This window comes from Tubulanus polymorphus, chromosome 8, assembly GCF_964204645.1.
Source record: "Tubulanus polymorphus chromosome 8, tnTubPoly1.2, whole genome shotgun sequence".
Classification (NCBI taxonomy): domain Eukaryota; kingdom Metazoa; phylum Nemertea; class Palaeonemertea; order Tubulaniformes; family Tubulanidae; genus Tubulanus; species Tubulanus polymorphus.
Window position 1 is genome coordinate 11,296,329 of NC_134032.1, and position 16,804 is coordinate 11,313,132.

General features: G+C 39.1%; 3 protein-coding genes across 4 annotated transcripts; 2 read left to right on the forward strand and 1 right to left on the reverse strand.

The window, feature by feature from the left end:
- Positions 1 to 722: 722 nt before the first annotated feature.
- Positions 723 to 4,056, reverse strand: LOC141909531 (uncharacterized). Its single transcript, XM_074799973.1, has 3 exons — positions 3,939 to 4,056; positions 2,729 to 3,335; positions 723 to 2,065 (listed from the first exon to the last, which is right to left on the reverse strand). Exons 2-3 carry the CDS (start codon positions 3,318 to 3,320, stop codon positions 1,257 to 1,259), a joined length of 1,401 nt encoding a protein of 466 aa, XP_074656074.1. The 5' UTR covers positions 3,321 to 3,335; positions 3,939 to 4,056; the 3' UTR covers positions 723 to 1,256.
- An 89-nt stretch (positions 4,057 to 4,145) lies between these two features.
- Positions 4,146 to 6,535, forward strand: LOC141909546 (protein archease-like). 2 transcript variants are annotated; one of them, XM_074799994.1, is made up of 7 exons: positions 4,146 to 4,209; positions 4,623 to 4,735; positions 4,992 to 5,016; positions 5,178 to 5,220; positions 5,614 to 5,775; positions 5,861 to 5,913; positions 6,233 to 6,535. In XM_074799994.1, exons 2-7 carry the CDS (start codon positions 4,702 to 4,704, stop codon positions 6,357 to 6,359), a joined length of 444 nt encoding a protein of 147 aa, XP_074656095.1. In that variant the 5' UTR covers positions 4,146 to 4,209; positions 4,623 to 4,701; the 3' UTR covers positions 6,360 to 6,535. The 2 variants fall into 2 exon arrangements, with proteins under 2 accessions (XP_074656095.1, XP_074656094.1); XM_074799993.1 differs by lacking the exon at positions 4,146 to 4,209 and having other exon boundaries at positions 4,598 to 4,735.
- A 5,383-nt stretch (positions 6,536 to 11,918) lies between these two features.
- Positions 11,919 to 15,216, forward strand: LOC141909542 (ketohexokinase-like). Its single transcript, XM_074799987.1, has 8 exons — positions 11,919 to 11,942; positions 12,234 to 12,366; positions 12,581 to 12,697; positions 12,971 to 13,105; positions 13,390 to 13,471; positions 14,150 to 14,273; positions 14,448 to 14,562; positions 14,950 to 15,216. The coding sequence occupies exons 2-8, from the start codon at positions 12,266 to 12,268 to the stop codon at positions 15,203 to 15,205; spliced, it is 930 nt and encodes a 309-aa protein (XP_074656088.1). The 5' UTR covers positions 11,919 to 11,942; positions 12,234 to 12,265; the 3' UTR covers positions 15,206 to 15,216.
- Positions 15,217 to 16,804: the final 1,588 nt, after the last annotated feature.

The window sequence follows — 16,804 nt, forward strand, 5'->3', positions numbered from 1 at the left end:
AGTTTCAGTGTTTTATGTTCGTTTTTGCAATGGCATTTTAATAATTTTATGAGTCAGGGCCCTAGCTGCCGCACCGGGCGGATCTTTGCTGAGGGAATTTTTTGTGTATTTTTGATAAAATCTCGGGTATAAAAGCAATAAGTTAATACATATGATCGAGTTGTTATCCTTTCTTCGGGACCACACATTTTTCATAACACAATTGAGATTCTGATAGTTTGTCCTAGACCGCACCGGTGTACTTTCTACGTCCAGCTCATAGAAGCTAGTACACCACCGCGACTCAGTAGCCAGAGAAGGCTTTACTCACTTGCTCTACACTCAATTGCCAGTGTTATTTAATGACTGAGAACCTGTTTTTATCAATGACTAACTCATATGCCTTTGCTAACTCAACTGTTCCTTCCACTCAGCGAACAATTTGTGCAAAATTGGAAAGTGACCCAGTTTAATTTTTTATAGCGAGGGCCGGAGCTGACCTGGAAAGGGTAGCAAGAGCATCCACGTATCTTCAGGACCAATCATTTAAGAAATGATTACTCCAAGCTTGAATTAAATGCGAAATATCAAAGCTATGAAACTATATAAAGCTACTACATGTACTTCTTTCAGCCATATACACAACCAAGAACTGCAGCCAACAGAGACTTCCGACAAAACAATGACAAACTTTCTTATATCATACACAAGTTTATTACTTTTTTACAAGAATTTCTGCATGGAATACAGCAACATGAATTCGGGTACAGAGAGAGCCGACGAATAACCAGTAACTTATACCATATTACAAAACTAATTAAATATCAAGCATCAAAATAAAACATTTCATCATCATTCTATACAACTGAGTGAGCGAATTGTGGGAGATGATTAATTAGAGTAAATATACAGTCACGATTACCGTAATAATTCTAATATGATATATCGATGATGATGGTGTCGGTGAGAGTATGTACAAACAACTATATTTACATATTACATTTTAATCGTTATAGTGTTCATAATATTTACAAAATTATGACCGAGGCTTATATTCTAAGCCTTTATATGTTGTGAATCCCGGACCAGGGACCGCTCGATTAAGAGCCTATGGTTAACCAAGTTTTTATCAAAGATTCTTATCCCAGACTCACGACTAGGTCAGGTCCTATCAACCGATTAAAGGGGTCAACAGGTGGAACCTTTTCAAACCCTTTTAAGTGTTTTCTACTAAAATAAATCATAATCGCGTGCACAATGACCGATGAGGTTTCAAATCAGTCCGAGCCGGACGTTTTCATTATTTCGATTGGATGCATGCGCATGTGCTGTTTCAGCGTGCTGCCGTGCGCGAACGACTTTTCGCACACGACGCACTTGTACGGCTTGACGCCGGTGTGCACACGCATGTGTTCCTTCATACCGCTGTACAGGCGAAACATGATTCCGCACACGCTGCACATGTACGGCTTCTCGCCGGTGTGCAGACGCATGTGGTGTCGCAATCCTTTCCGATACGTGAACTCCTTCTTGCACACCTCGCACGGGTACACCTCGCCGGTGTGCAGACGCATGTGATTGTTCAGATCGGTGCGCAGCTTGTAGACCTTATCGCACTGCGAACACTTGAACGGCTTGACGCCCGTGTGTATCAACGAATGGTTGTGCAAGCTGTAACGCTTCGAGAACAGACGCTTGCACACTTTGCACTCGTACGGCTTTTCGCCGCTGTGCACGCGCGAGTGTTGTTTCAAGTCGAAGTTGTACGCGTAGACTTTGCCGCATTCCTCGCACTGGAACGGCTTCTCGTCGCTGTGCATGACGCGTTGGTGTTTGCGCATGCTCGAGTTGTGGCTGTACATTTTGTCGCAGAACGGGCACTGATACGGCCGCGCCGCTTTATGCGTCAGTTTGTGTTCAGCGAGGTCGTCCTTGATTTCGAACACGGCGTTGCAGACGGCGCATTTGTACTTGTCGTCGTTGTCGTGGTCACGCAGGTGTTTCTCCAAGTGTTCTTGCGTTGAGTAGCACTTTCCACATTTCGCGCAGCGCGGCGTCTCGTAATAGATATCCATTTCGAAAACTTCTGGAAAAAATATGTATAGAATTTGTACTTTTTTTTCAGATTCATTTATCTACATATAACTACAAGCTCAATCATCATGTTACTTCAAATGAACGAATAATTCCAGATAACTTTAATACATATTTGGTAAAATACGATGAAGAAATAAATAATAATAAGAATTTTCCGATTAAGAAAATTCTCAACATTTCCTGAATAAAATGTCAGTTAATTTTCAAATCAGCAGCTGATTTTCACGAAGTCTGAACGAGGCAATGATATTCCTAGGTATATGGAAACTCTGAGGTATGCAATTTCAAACCCATCTTTGAGCCCAGGGGCTGCTATCAATAGACAAGTTTGTTACTTAAACCATGCTGGGGCTGGTTTTGACTTACTTTAACCACAGAGGCTAGCTAGTTTTATCTTTAAATAACACTAGGGCAAGTTTTATAGACAAGTTTTAACTTAAAGCATGATGGGGCTGGTGTTAACTTATTATCTATAACCCCCGGGGGCTAGCTTAACGACCAGTTTTAACTTAAAACCCAGGGGCCACTTTTGACCGGTTTTAATATTAACCCCAGGGGTCGGACTTATAGACCAGGGGTAACTCAATTGACTAGGGTTATTGCATTCAAGTCAATAAAAATGATTTTGCCGATAGAGTGTAGAAATATTTACCCTTTTGATTGATGATATTTTCCGTGGAGGTAGTTAACTTTCTATAACCGTCACTCGAATGCCTCGCGGTGAGTGGCAGAACCTTCGGATATGGTTTGCTCCGCGGACTCATATCCGGTGGCTCAATCTTATCGATGCAAGTAAAAATCGGCTCCTCGCCCGGCTTCCGCGGCGTCAACTTCTTCAACACGATCGGCGTTGTCGGTATTTCCATGCGTGTCGGTCGGGGCTGCGCCGACGCCGGCGGATCGCCCATCAGCGTGTAGTGATGCTCGAGTCCGACGATCGAAGCGGCCGCGTCTGTCGTCGAGAACTTCTCCAAAACCGTCGTCGGACATAGTTGATTATCGGTTAACATCGCGTTGTTCTCTTCCTCTTCGCCGCTGCTTTCATCTTCGTCGTCGAATTCGTCGTCATCGGAGCCGAGCGCTCTGATCGGCTCGGTGTCGCCCGGTATTCGCTTGTCGAGGACGTACGACTGCTGCGTCTGCCCCGTCGTCACGGACGACGACGTCATCTGCTGCGCCTTCGACTGTCGATATTTATCCAGTAACATTTGGTGTATGTAGTCCACCTGACCTTGAGACTCCATCGTAACAAATCAAATCTGTAAAAATGGAATTGTTCATTGACTAAAGATAGGCCCGATATGACTCTCCTACTCTTTTTTCCGAGTGAAATTCTGCCCGTAATGGTCCACTGCAACGCAAGTCACCTTCTCTCAAAAGTAGCGGAGTAGGCATTAGGGCGCATATGGAAAGTAGGGCGCTTGTGTTATTAAATAAAGAATAGTGTAGCACATAACCATATTAGGGCTGTTCCTTCCCAATAACATTAAAATTTCATGCATATCCTGAAATGGGCAGCCCTGTGCCCCAAACTGCAGCCAGGGTCAGGGAAGTGTACTAAACTTCTGCCAGTCAGTGCCAGTAGCATTAAAAACCAATTTGTTCATGATTATTTTTATTCTTTTAAATTCAAAAATCTTTTTTCATCATCTTCAGAAATAATTTAATCTCTAAAACCTAACCCCTTACGTTGCCGTCGTAAACATATGCAATCGTCAAACTGTTAGTTAACAGTATGTATAATAAAATTCAAATTCAATTCAACATTTACAGACATTTTCTTCCGATTTTCGGCAGCATTTTTCCTAGTTTTTTGCCACGAGTTACAATTGAAAAATGACATTCAGCGATAGAAAACTTACTAATCTTTGCACCGAGCACGGCTTAGTGGCTAGAAATGACTCGAATTGGTTGAAATCGGCACGAAAATATTACAAAATCTTCGAACAGAATTTAGCATAATAGCGTAGCCTCCTGTCGACCCTGAGAACTAGCCACAACCGTTGCGTAGAGGGCAGCACGTACCGGTCTCTTCTAAGTAGCTTTAATGTACGGATTTGGTTTAAAAGACGCTACAGGGCCATTTTGTACAATTCCTCTGTCTATATATTTCCATCACAAATTTTCCTGACGGTAAAATCGAGTATTCAGGTTTTCAGCAATAATATGCATTGATATACTTACTTAAGCACGCGAGTATTCTAAAGAAGAAGAAGAAGAAGAAGAAGAGTAAATAGTTAGTTCACGATTTTCCCGCATATAGTTAATATAGGGGCAGCACATTTAAGTAAAAATATAGGTTATTACTGTGGCATGCGAGACAAAAATATTTTTCCAATATCTTCAACTTTAATTTATTGTAACTTATTCAATTCTCCAAACTCCAAAAACGAATACTTCAATCTTCCCTGAATAAGGAGTACAGAAGATATACCTTTGTAAAATATTTTCAATCCAGTTTATAAGTTTATAGATGGCAGCACCAGCTGAGAGTTAGAGTTAGGCAGCTGTCCACATTTATCAACTGTCCCTGTGTAAATTTCTAGCCCAAATGCAATAGGATTTCGCCAATCTTAATCCCAATCATTATTTTCCACCGGTTCTAAGACGTGAATGTGAGTGAAAATGGATATGACCATACCAGAAATAAAATACGAATGTAAGTTTTAGTTTGACAACGAAGAGAATTGTGCAAAAAATAGGTTTTTTACGTGGAACCGGCTTTCTCCCGTTCTCGATTGTTCGACCTTCACACCGAAAATTAACGATTGCGTGCAATGCACACTCGCCATAACTGCATGAAAAAATGAAAAATTGTATTTTTGGCATTAAAAAATAATTTGGTAATCGTATTTGCTTATTTTTGAAGTAGATTTATCTTTTTTTGATATTCATTTTAAAAATTCTCCTTTCAGATCTCGATCACACGGCAGATGTCCAGTAAGTACATTCAACTTGTGACTGATGATAGACCCACAGCCCACACTGACCCAAATTTTGAAGTTGTGCCAAGCTCCTGGCGATTGAAACTAATGTCCACCTATCAATTCACAAAGTAATAGCTTTATTTCGTTATTGATCTTTTGTTAAATTCATTTCAGAATTCATTCCTGGGGAGAAAACCTGAAGGAGGCATTTGAACAGGTAAATAATTTAATTACTGTCCATAATCTATATAGAATAACTGTTATTCTATAGACACTGGATTAACAGATTATCATTTTTACACTACTACCTACAACTCTGATACGAGCCCCTGTGACTGTTATTGTTAGCTTGATCATGATTTGATAAAAAGTAATGTACAGGGTTAACGGTAAATAGGTGGTCGGCCGGGTCAACTTCTAAAGTTCTTCGAAAATCTACGCTTGCATATAATGCATTTTGAATGCGGTTTGTAAGTCAATTGTGTAAGTTTCATGTAAATGTACTGATGCGTGTATTATAGCAAAATAATATTTCAGCAAAAAATGACAAACAAGGTATCGATTTTTTTTGGCATAATATCGATATTATTTTCTGGTCATTGTTTTTCAGGCAGCTATGGCGATGTTCTCCTACATGACTGAGATCGATTCGGTCACAATTCGAGAGACGCACGAAATCGAAGCGGATGCCGAGGATTTAGAAGGTTTACTGTATCATTTTTTAGACGAATTCCTCTTTTTATTCTCGGCTGAACCGTTTCAGATAGCAAGGGTATGCGCGTGTCTCGCTTTTATCGTAATTGTTGAATTTCTAGTTTAAAGGCGCAGAGTCGTAAAAATGAAACATTCCATTTCAGAAAGTTGAAATCACGGAATTCGATACCAAAAACTTCAAGATAAAAGCGAAAGGGTAATTAATTCAGAAAATTTCTAGGCAAAATAAGCGTGTGACTGATTCTGGGTTATCAGGGAATACAATCAACCCCCGATATACCGCCCACCCTACCAACAGGTTTTCTCAATGTACATCGCTATACAAATACATAGTAAAACACCCCGATTACCGGTATAGAGAATAAGGCGGTATATTGAGGGTGTTTTACTATGTATTTGTATTGAGATGAACATTGAGAAAACCTGGCGGTTGGCGCGTGTGGCGGGGGAGGGCGGTATAACGGGGGATGACTGTATATCATCCGACGAAAGTTTCATAAGAATTTTCTTTGCAGACACGGGGAAGAATTCGATATTCAAATACACCCGCAGGGAACCGAGGTAAAAGCGATCACCTACTCGAATATGCAAATTCATCAAAATCCGAACCGCGTCGATATCTTCGTTATCATAGATATTTGATATAAGTGTCGTGATAAACTATTGGAAAGTGTTCAGATGACTAGAGACTTGAATTTGGCGAGAAAGGACATCACTGGTGTCAGTGTGCAAGCTCAGTGCTCTCATAGGAGCTTGTTGCTTTTTACCAGGGGAAATGTTTTACGTAATATTAATTAAAGTTATTGAAATAAACTTTGTTGAAGTACACTGTATGCGTAATTTCGTTTTTTATGGTTTGCAAAATTCTGGTGGAACCAGGGGTGGATTTTGGCGGTCCACAACCAACCGCGTTAACTCGTAGAAGTTGTCCTTTTCGTAGAAAACAGATTTTTAATTAAAACTTACAAATTTGATTCTGATATCTAATTTGAATGAGGAACTTAAAGCGATTTTATTCAGCATTATTAGAGAATGGCTTCCATCAAAGAGGATTCGAACAAAGGACATTCAAAGGTTTTGAATTCTTGTGCGAGAATTCAAAACTTTTGGTTTTCTCGCGCGAGAATTCAAAACATTTTGATTTTTGAAAACCAAAATGTTTTGTTTTCTCGCACGAAAAAAACAAACTTTTTGAATTCTAGCGCGAGAAAAACCAAAAACGGGCCAATGTGAAAATTTTTTTATCGTTGCATTAGCCGTACAGAAAAGTCGTATAGTATGGCCCGAATCAGCCACCATAAATAACAGGCCTAATACCGCTTTCGGTATTGCAACGAAATTGCACATCCCTTTTTACGTTATTTATAGGAGGAACAAACGGTTCGAAAACCTCAAGGAACTCTTAAAGACCCACAAATAAACGGCGAAACTAATAATTTTTGAAAATCGGTTGGCTGTTCGTAAAGATAAAAGCCGGGTAAACACTATTCGAACTCATTATGAGACACCGACCAGTTTTTAAATATATTATGTTTATCAATGTACTTCTCGCTGTATGCAGACTTTGTCCTCGATATACCATCTGTTTTGGAATCAATGAGGTTTCAGTGCAAAATATTTAGTTTGAACGATAAAAATGAAATGAAAAGAGGTAATTTCAAACTTTTTTTTTCAAACATAGAACTTTCATTCGCTTTATTTATGGATTAATATATATGTGATTCGTATCATTTGCATTATTGAAAAAAGAAATCACTCTGGGTCCAGTTCCACAGTTCCGAGTTAAGATTTCACTCTGAATTAACTCATTGAAAATGAACTAACTTTAACTCAGAGTTAACTCTAACTCACAACTGTGGAACTGGGCCCTGAATATTTGATTGGGCGCGCGCAAGGGGGTTTTAACTCATCTTTATCACTGTTCATATTTTCAGAGAAGATGCAAACGACAGACGATCGAAACTGAACACATAGACGGGCATTTGCGAAAAACAAAGGCACCTTCTTCACTTAAATTTGAAAGTGAAGATATGATACGTGTACAAATTCAAGGTTTTTCAAACCTTGAACTTAGCTGCGTCCATTGAATCGACGGGGATTCGAACTTCCACCAATCTCAATTTTTATCATTGTGTAGCAGCTATCTGACAGCTCACAGCAGTAGCTGCTCTACGATGTGGAGAAAAAGCCACCCGTCAACCCGTTGTTAATAAACTTTTTACGAGGGAATCTTTGAAAAGTTGCATTCGGAAAAAAGGGGCGGTTCATGCGAAACACCACTACAATGTACAAAAAACGACCAGCTCGCCTATTGATAGTTTAACGGTAATTTTCGATTCCATTTTTTTTAGAATTCAGATATTCCTGGCCTTCCATCCGGAGGTTTACGTTAGTCACTAGGAAAGTAGCTCCCCTTTCACGTAATTGTTCAAAGATTTTCCAATTTCATTTCGAACGTATTCAAAATCCAATGCAATATACTTTGGGCCTCATGTTTTACGATAAACGAAGCAAAATTATTTCTTTCTGCCACATCCATAACGAGCGTTCTCGTTCCGACGGCATATTTTACCGATTCTAGACGACCAAAAACATTTTCCTTCAGCATTCAGAAAATGCCTTCCATTGCAGACGATTCAATAAAACGATATAGAATTCATTACACGAACAAATCGAAAATTTCCTTTGATGAAATTATTTAAAGTTGCACCATTTTTATCAATCCTATTCTCGGTAAACAATTTTTTTCAAAATCAAATGTAGAAATTTCGTGACGCAAAAATATATGCATCAACCGCTTCGGATAAAACATTTTGATTTTACTCTTAAGAGTTAAGATAGGACACATCTTTTTGCAAAAATGGAACACCAAATTTGCATCAAATTTTGGAACACGTATATAAAATGGAACATGATATTATGAAGAACATGTACGTGTTCATAAAATCAGAAACATGTTCTCCTCGTCAACATGTTTCAAGATATATGTGTTCCAAAATTTGATGCAAATGTTATGTACTATCATGGAACAGCCTTTTACAGTGTGTAGTACCGCTCTCGGCTGTCCAGCGAAATTGAACACCTCGTTTCTCGTCATCATTGGGGAAGGGGCTAAAAATAGTTCGAAAACCTCAAGGAACTCTTTAATGCCTACAAATTAACGCTGAAACTAGATACTTTCAATAATGGCTGTTCGATCGTATAGGTGAAGGCCGAAAAAATATCATTGGAATTCATTCACAGTTTTCAAATATATTATGATTATCGATGTTCTTCACCGCTGTATGTGTACACTTGTACTCAATATACCATCGGTTTTGAAATAAATTAATGGAAGTTTCTACGCGAATCGTTTAGTTTGTAGAATCTTCCAATGAAATGAGATTTAATTAAATTTGTAAAAAAAAGTCTGGAACAGAAAAGTAAAACGGTACTCGGTGCAGAATGACCTTGTTTTCACCGGTTTGTCTATTTTGCACGTTTGATATATTAGTTACAATAGATATGCACCAATTTCTCATATTTTACCTACCGTATTGAATGACACTTAGAATCAAAAACTGATTAAAGATTCGCCCAGGGAGATTCGCCAACGAAAAATTCGCCAATTCCCACCATTTTATTATTCAAATGTTTGTGGTCACTAGGACTAATGATACAAAAGGTAATTCAAATACTTAACCCAGGTTTGGGTAACGAAATATGAACATCAAATCTACCCCAGTGAGGGACTGAGAAAGATTGAGGTGTCAAATGAAAGATAGAATTAAAAATCTTTACGATTCCTTCGACAGAAAAATGAGATATAAAACCACCTGCTATTGGTTATCATTATCCATCGCCAATATCATTATCTCGTTACCATTATCATGATCCCATTATCATTGTTATTATCTCGTTATCGTTATCATTATCGGTATCGGTACCGTTATCATTATCTCATCACCGTCATCGTTACCGTTATCTTTATCGGTACCATAATCATTATCATTATGTCGTTACCGCCATCTTTATCTTTACCGGTACCGTTATCATTATCATTATCATTATAGTTATCTCATACCGTTATCGTTATCACAATCATTCTCATTATCATTTCCGTAATCGTTATCATTATCTCATTGCCGTTATCGTTAGCGCTATCATTATCGTTACCATTATCATTAACATTATTATTATGATTATTGTTATGATTATCATATTATTCTGTAGTGCCTGTATCCACGGAAAAGATCGAAGTAACTGTGTATATAACAGATTTTAAACAAACAGATGAGGTTTTAGACGTCGTCTGAAGATCGCTAAACTGTCTGACAACCTGACAGAGAAGGTGAGCGCATTCATGTGCGTGGAGCAACACTAGAAAAAGAGCGATCTCCAACGACATCAACCTGCTTCTTGGTTGGGACAGGAGAAGTTGTCCGGAGGATCGTAATGAACGGCTTGGTGTGCAATGAGACGAGGTCTTATAGGTAGGATGGGGCCAGACTGTGAATGTATTTGTACGTCAAACCTTGAATTGTACGTATTCGTTTATCAGCTCGCAGACAGTTGAAGCTTTTCAAAACTGATGATGATATATTAGCGGTGTTATTGCCAAACCTGATGAATTTAATTAATATGAATATTGGCTCTTTTCAATTGCCACTTTTACAACGATGAACAAATACAATTTTGTATATTAACCCTCGATTCGGATGCCTTTTCGTAGCATCACTACAAAGCTTCACAGACGTATCCATCATCTGAGCTCGCTAGGACGATACGACCTAAGGTAGGTTTGTGACTATAGAATATTGAGTACGGCGTTAGATGTTTTAGTTTTTAGGTCAAACACATATCAAGTGAGTTTTATTTTTCATTTCAGTAATCATGAAAGGTTTCACGTTTACCCTGCTGTTTGTGACTATATTTGTGGCGGCGATTGACGGTCTATCACCCATTACTCGTTCCACTCGTCCGCCTGCCACGACTGCTGCACCTATAACCGCTGCACCTACCACAGCGACCATGATAAATGATAACCACTTTTTAACCACTGCCCCACCTGCTTTGAGTGCACCTGCTTTGAGTGCACCTGCTTTGAGTGGTAGTTCTGAAAGCGCAGAATGCAGTTCGAGCAGTTCCGAGGAGGATTCCGACGACGCACCAAACAGCACGGACAAACCGGTCACTGCTATTCTGTAATTAAAATAGAGGTAATTTTAAACGTTTTTTTTTCATTTAGAACTTTAATTTGCTTTATGACTTCACCCGTTTAGATACAGTTAATTAATGTCAAATCCAAAATTGAAAAAAAAACACCTTGAATATATAGGCGCGAAAGGGGGTTTATTCATCTTTTTCATTTTTCACATTTTCAGAGTATTATTGAACAGACGACTAATCGAAACTACATTCAATCTATATAAGGGCAGAATCTAACCTTGCGGAATATTGTGATTCTAATCCTGGTCAATAAATAATCTCAGCATTAATTGTCCCTGGTGTAATGTACGTTTTTCGTTTTTGAATCTCCCCAGATCTGCGACGTTCCAATTTCCACAGCATTCGTGAAAACAAAGGCGACATCTTTACTTGGATTTGATAGTGAGGATATACATGTGCATGTACAAATTCAAGGTTTTTCAAACCGTTGTACCAAACCTAAACTTAGCTGATCGTTTAAGTGTTTTGTTTTTACACAAAAAATGTCTTACCAGCGATTGAAGTTGGTTCCAAAAGAATAGGTCCGGTATTTGAGATTTAGGTGATTTCTCTGCTTGTCGTATAGTATAAAGAAGTCTCTTGCGCAATATTCTCGAGCTTCGGCGATAGCGTTTTTGAGAGCAGTTCTAGCACCGTTTGGAAAAGGTGAAGCAGAGAAATCGCCTAAATCTCAAATACCGGACCTTATTCCTATGGAACCAAATTCAATCGCTACTAATCTTATAGCTGCATCTCCATTGAACCGACGAGGATTCGAACTTCCGCCGATCCACCAGACGAGACCGTTTCATTATGCAGCATATCTTTCAGTCAATTGACGGGTTTTATTCTGAATAGGCTAGGCGATAAGACCTGAGATCATAACTCACGGGGAAAGATTATGTACGTACATAATGTACATAGGATTAGGCAGCCAGATATCAACATTTTGGACACGCTATACTTTCTTCGCATGAAGTTGGTCAAAATACCGAGAGCTTTAGGGTGCAGGGATCAAAAAGAGGTACTTTCCCAGAGGTTTGTTCATTAATCATGATTTGGCATTGGAAAATGTCTAGATCTAGTTTCGTATTTGTGGGATCGCGCATTTTAAACTTCTGGTGAAAATTTGGCCAGGTTTCCAGGTCTGTGTGTTTACATTGACTCCGGATCAGTTCCACAGTTGTGTGGGTTTTAATTTGACTGGGTACAGTTCCATAATTTAAATGAAGACTCAGCTACAAGGGGTAGACCAACGATTAAGTTATTTCCTCCGATGTAATCTACGGGTAAAAATTCTTAATTCTTTTATTATCCGTGAATCCACAGTTTCGAGTCGTTTGGGCGACAGTTCTAAAACGATGGTAGACGAGAAAAGGTGTATTTTGGCGGTAGGATTTACGTGTTTAGACATAATCGCTTACTGTCGACAGTTCCCTACAGAGGACTCACACGAAACAAGGTATATATCCGGCGCCTTAGGGCAGTGCAAGAAAATCCGACAGATTGTTAATTATTCAGAGTGGCATTGATAAAATTTTGGGTCGGGTCTGGTCGGAGTATAGGCTGGTCGGAGTAAAGTTGTCCGTTAACCGATATCTCCATGGAACTCCGTCGAAACAAACTTCAAGAAAAAACTGAAGTTACGCTGATGTCTTTGTTTTGTTTTTTATTAGGGCATCGGAAATAAAATGGACGCGGGGTGGAAACGCTTCGAATAGCTGTACAGTCTGGTCGCTGCTGGAAGAGAATTGCGAGTATTTTGGGACCTTAGCCATTTCACCCCACACCAGGTAGCTCAGTCGATATGAACAGTGTGCACGATGTTGAAGGGGCGAGAATTCAAATGTCTCAACACTTTGCTGGGTCCGCGTGTATAAAGCCTTTTTTGGGAAAGCATTTTATAAACATACATATTTCTTAAACTTAGTGCACACAAGATAATGCTCAGACCACCGAGTTTTTGGAACAGATTTCTTTAAACATTTTCTAAGATGCTCGGTGTAATATACCCTTTTGTAAATCTGAATTTCGATGGATATTCCTCACATGAGAATTAATTGCAGGTTTTTGGAAGATGATTTCGACAAGTACGGAATTTGTATTGAAAACTGCGTTTACCGCGATAACTGCGTCCTGCCTACTTCAATGGGTATTATCAATTCTAACAGCGGTACAAGAACGATCATACCCGCCAAACGGTAAATTCAAAATCTCCACAGTTGTGTTTTGTGTTTTAGACCGGCCCTACGTCGCCCGTTTAGATCTAAATGGAATGACATAAGATCTACGCAAATTCGCTATTAGGCCGTTGGAACGCTAGCCATTTTCATCAGTTACATGGATACTTCAGTATCTCCGGTCAAGCTCAACTCCAATAGCTGTGGATGAGTGAGAGTAACACGTGTTTTATAATAATTTTTACCAAAAAAAACTTCATTTACACCGCTTGATTATTTGTTAAGTATCAATCATTTTGCAACAGGACCCTTCCGGAATTGAAATTCGACGATTTCGTCTCCAACATCAAACTGACTTCTGGCAAATATAAGTGGATTCATTTTGAGGTAACAAATTTAACTTATTTAATCACGCCTTACCTTTCTGCAGGAGACTCGCAGAATGGTTGGGATCTCTTTCGTAGTGAGCATCCACCCGGTAATACGGACTCTAAAACGAAGAGAGTCCATGGTGTAACTATACTTGTGCAGAGGACACCAAAAGTGACAATATAGGATTCTATCTGTGTGATTAGTGAGGATCCATATCAGTGATGCCGGATTTCATATACATATTTATATTCAATACTCTAACAATCGGGTTGATCTTGCGATCAATTCGACAAATTGCAAAAAGACATCATGCAATTTATCGATCTGAACCCAATTCGACAGAGTTGAATTTGACTCTAGATTCAAAACATTGAAAATGAAATAACTTTAACTCAGAGTTTGCTCTAACTCATAACTGTGGAACCGGGCCCAGAGTTTAAAGGTGATTCGATAGGGGTTTATGCTAGGGCTTAGAATCTATAGATGAATGTTTATTGAAAATAGACTCGTACATTCTTATGTAAAATGTACTGTCCTTTAGGCATGCCATCAAGTAGGGTAGCTATGGCGTCACCATTTTGACCCAAACGAATTATTTCATAACATGATTGAAAGCACTAACATTCTGAATAACATATGTAAGCATGTTCATACTTTTGCATCATTCGTGCGTTTGCATCATTCGCAACTCAGGGTCGTCCGGTCGAGAAAGAGATTGCTAAAATGATACAGTACATCGACGATTATAACGAATCAACGGATGAAGACGACCGGATAATCACGTCTGTTGAATTAGAGAAATCTAGAGCAGAACTAGGTGAGATAGTAATTGGGAGCACACCTCATGGGTTCGAACCCAGAATTTTGTAACCGTTGAACGCAGACGGTTTTGTCATCTTTCTATGAAACTGAATCAACATTTTTCTAATGTTTCAATTTTTTGGACTTTGACGTCATAGTGATCATTGGTGTTATATATTTATATTTGTAGATATTCTAGTGAATGGAGTTGATTATGTACTCGTTAGTAAGGACCACGCTATGTTCAGAGGTTACGCACATCCGGAACAAGTACTGAACGCATTTGTAACAAAACTTAAACCTGGGTATGAACGACGAACGTTCTGTTGAAATTCTTCTTTATATCTTTCTTATCTTTTATCATCACAGAAACAATATTCTAACCTACACCAATTTCAAATTCGTTATCATTTTTCTCATTCGGCAGCCATAATTCTATGCGAAAACCAACATCCACCAAGATTACTCGCCCACTTAACTCGCACGGATGCTCGAAAACAATATGCACTCGTTTGCGGGAGGGTTGAGCTTGTTTGTTTTTTGCTTTACTTCGTTTGGAGCTTGACTAAGAACCTTATTGGATTATTTATTCAACCTCGCGACGTTACCACACGACCTTAGAAGTATTACCCGCACACATGAGAACGTAATTTTTTTTGCCCAAAATGATTTTTGTCGCGGTTCTTTTCTAGGGCCGCCGTTATTCGCCCGTGGGGTGATCGTGGAGCTTACTACCGCCGGTCAGACGGTTTAAACAGCCACGAAGCCGCCTTCGTCCCGCCGGTGATCGTTGATACGCTCGGAGCTGGAGACACGTTCATAGCCGCGACGATCTGGAGCCTGAGCCGTCGAGATTCCCTGAAAACTGCCGTTAAATTCGGATGCCGCGTGGCCGGGTTGAAATGCGGTGTGCAAGGATTCGAACGCTTGAAGAAACTGATTCTATAATATTTTCGAAATAGGCTGTTTAATTCATTTGTTTAAAATTGCTCTTCCAATAAAGTATATAATACCTGTTGGATGAGATATTTCATAATGTAATGAGAGCGTTTTTTTTTTATTAGAAAGGCGTTCGAGGTTCGAAGCTAGTTCCATTGATCGGTCATCCTCGCCCGTCAAAGGATTCGAACTCACTAAGCTTAAGCCGAGATAAGCGAGTTCGGAGAGCTATACTGGACCATTTGGCAAACGAGGATGTTGATCGGTATGAGTAGCTTGAATACATGATTTAAGAAGGAGTATCCACAGAAAAGATATTCTCGTTCTTTTGCAGTTAATCCCGAATCCACAGGGAACGGGCAATTTAGAAGGATAAACCAGGACTGGAATGCCTGAGAATATACTGAGAATAATTAAGAGCGGATATTACCAGAAAATTAATTTACATATGCAAATGAATTCGCGCCAAGCGATACACGATGGCGCCACCAGCTGGTCGTTGTTACCGCATCTATAAGGGCATTTGTTTTTATCATTTGGGTCATTATCATCATCTTACTTGACCATCCAAGGTTAAATGGAATTTGATAGTTTATCTTTAATCCATTGAGTAGTGATAATTTTCTATCGTCACAAACAGAATCGTATACTGACGAGGTTCAACTGTAATCATTTGAGCAGCGCCGTTCCGTCAGAATTTTCTTTGCAGACATTGGGGAAGAATTCGATATTCAAATACACCCGCAGGGAACCGGGCTAAAAGCGATCAACTATACTCAAATATGCAAATTCATAAAAAAATCCGAACCGCGTCGATATCTTCGTGATCATAGATATTTGATATAAAAGCATCTTGATGAACTTTTGAAGAGAGGTGCTTCATTTACAGTGTTCAAGTGTTCAAATAAAGATTAGATACTTGAATTTGGTAAGAAAAGACGTTATTGATCGCCAACTATTGATTAGCGGCATTATTGCAAAACTTGATGAATTTAATAAAAATATATTGGCTCTTTTCAATTGCCACTTTTACAACGATGAACAAATACAATTTTGTATATATATAAACCATCGATTTTGATCCCTGTTCACCTAGATACAAGCCAGATAAACATTATTGGAATAAAATTGAGACACCGACCAGTTTTTTGAATATATTATGTTTATCAATGTACTTCGCTGTATGTACGCTTGTACTCAATGAAACATCTGTTTTTAAATGAATTTGACGTGCCTTTAGTGCGAAACGATTGAAAATGAAATGAGATGAGATTAAATTTACACCAATTCTTGAACAGAAAACAGAAAAGTAAAAACTTCGTGTTTTCACGGGTTTGTCTGTTATGTTCGTTTGGTGATGTATGATGAATCTGCACCAATTCTTTATTTCTGCGTGATGAATTTAATGTTTTCAACGCCAGGCAGGTGCATGCTTGAAGGCGACTCTTGAAACCCATGCAATTTATATTAAATTCACCGAAGTGGTTGTAAAGTTATGCGTGTATGCGGTGTCAACTGTCAACCGTCCTGGGCAGTCATCACCTAACCGCTGTGTAGGGTGTCAACTGTTCTGTACAGTCATCACAAAACTGGTGTGTAGGGTGTCTA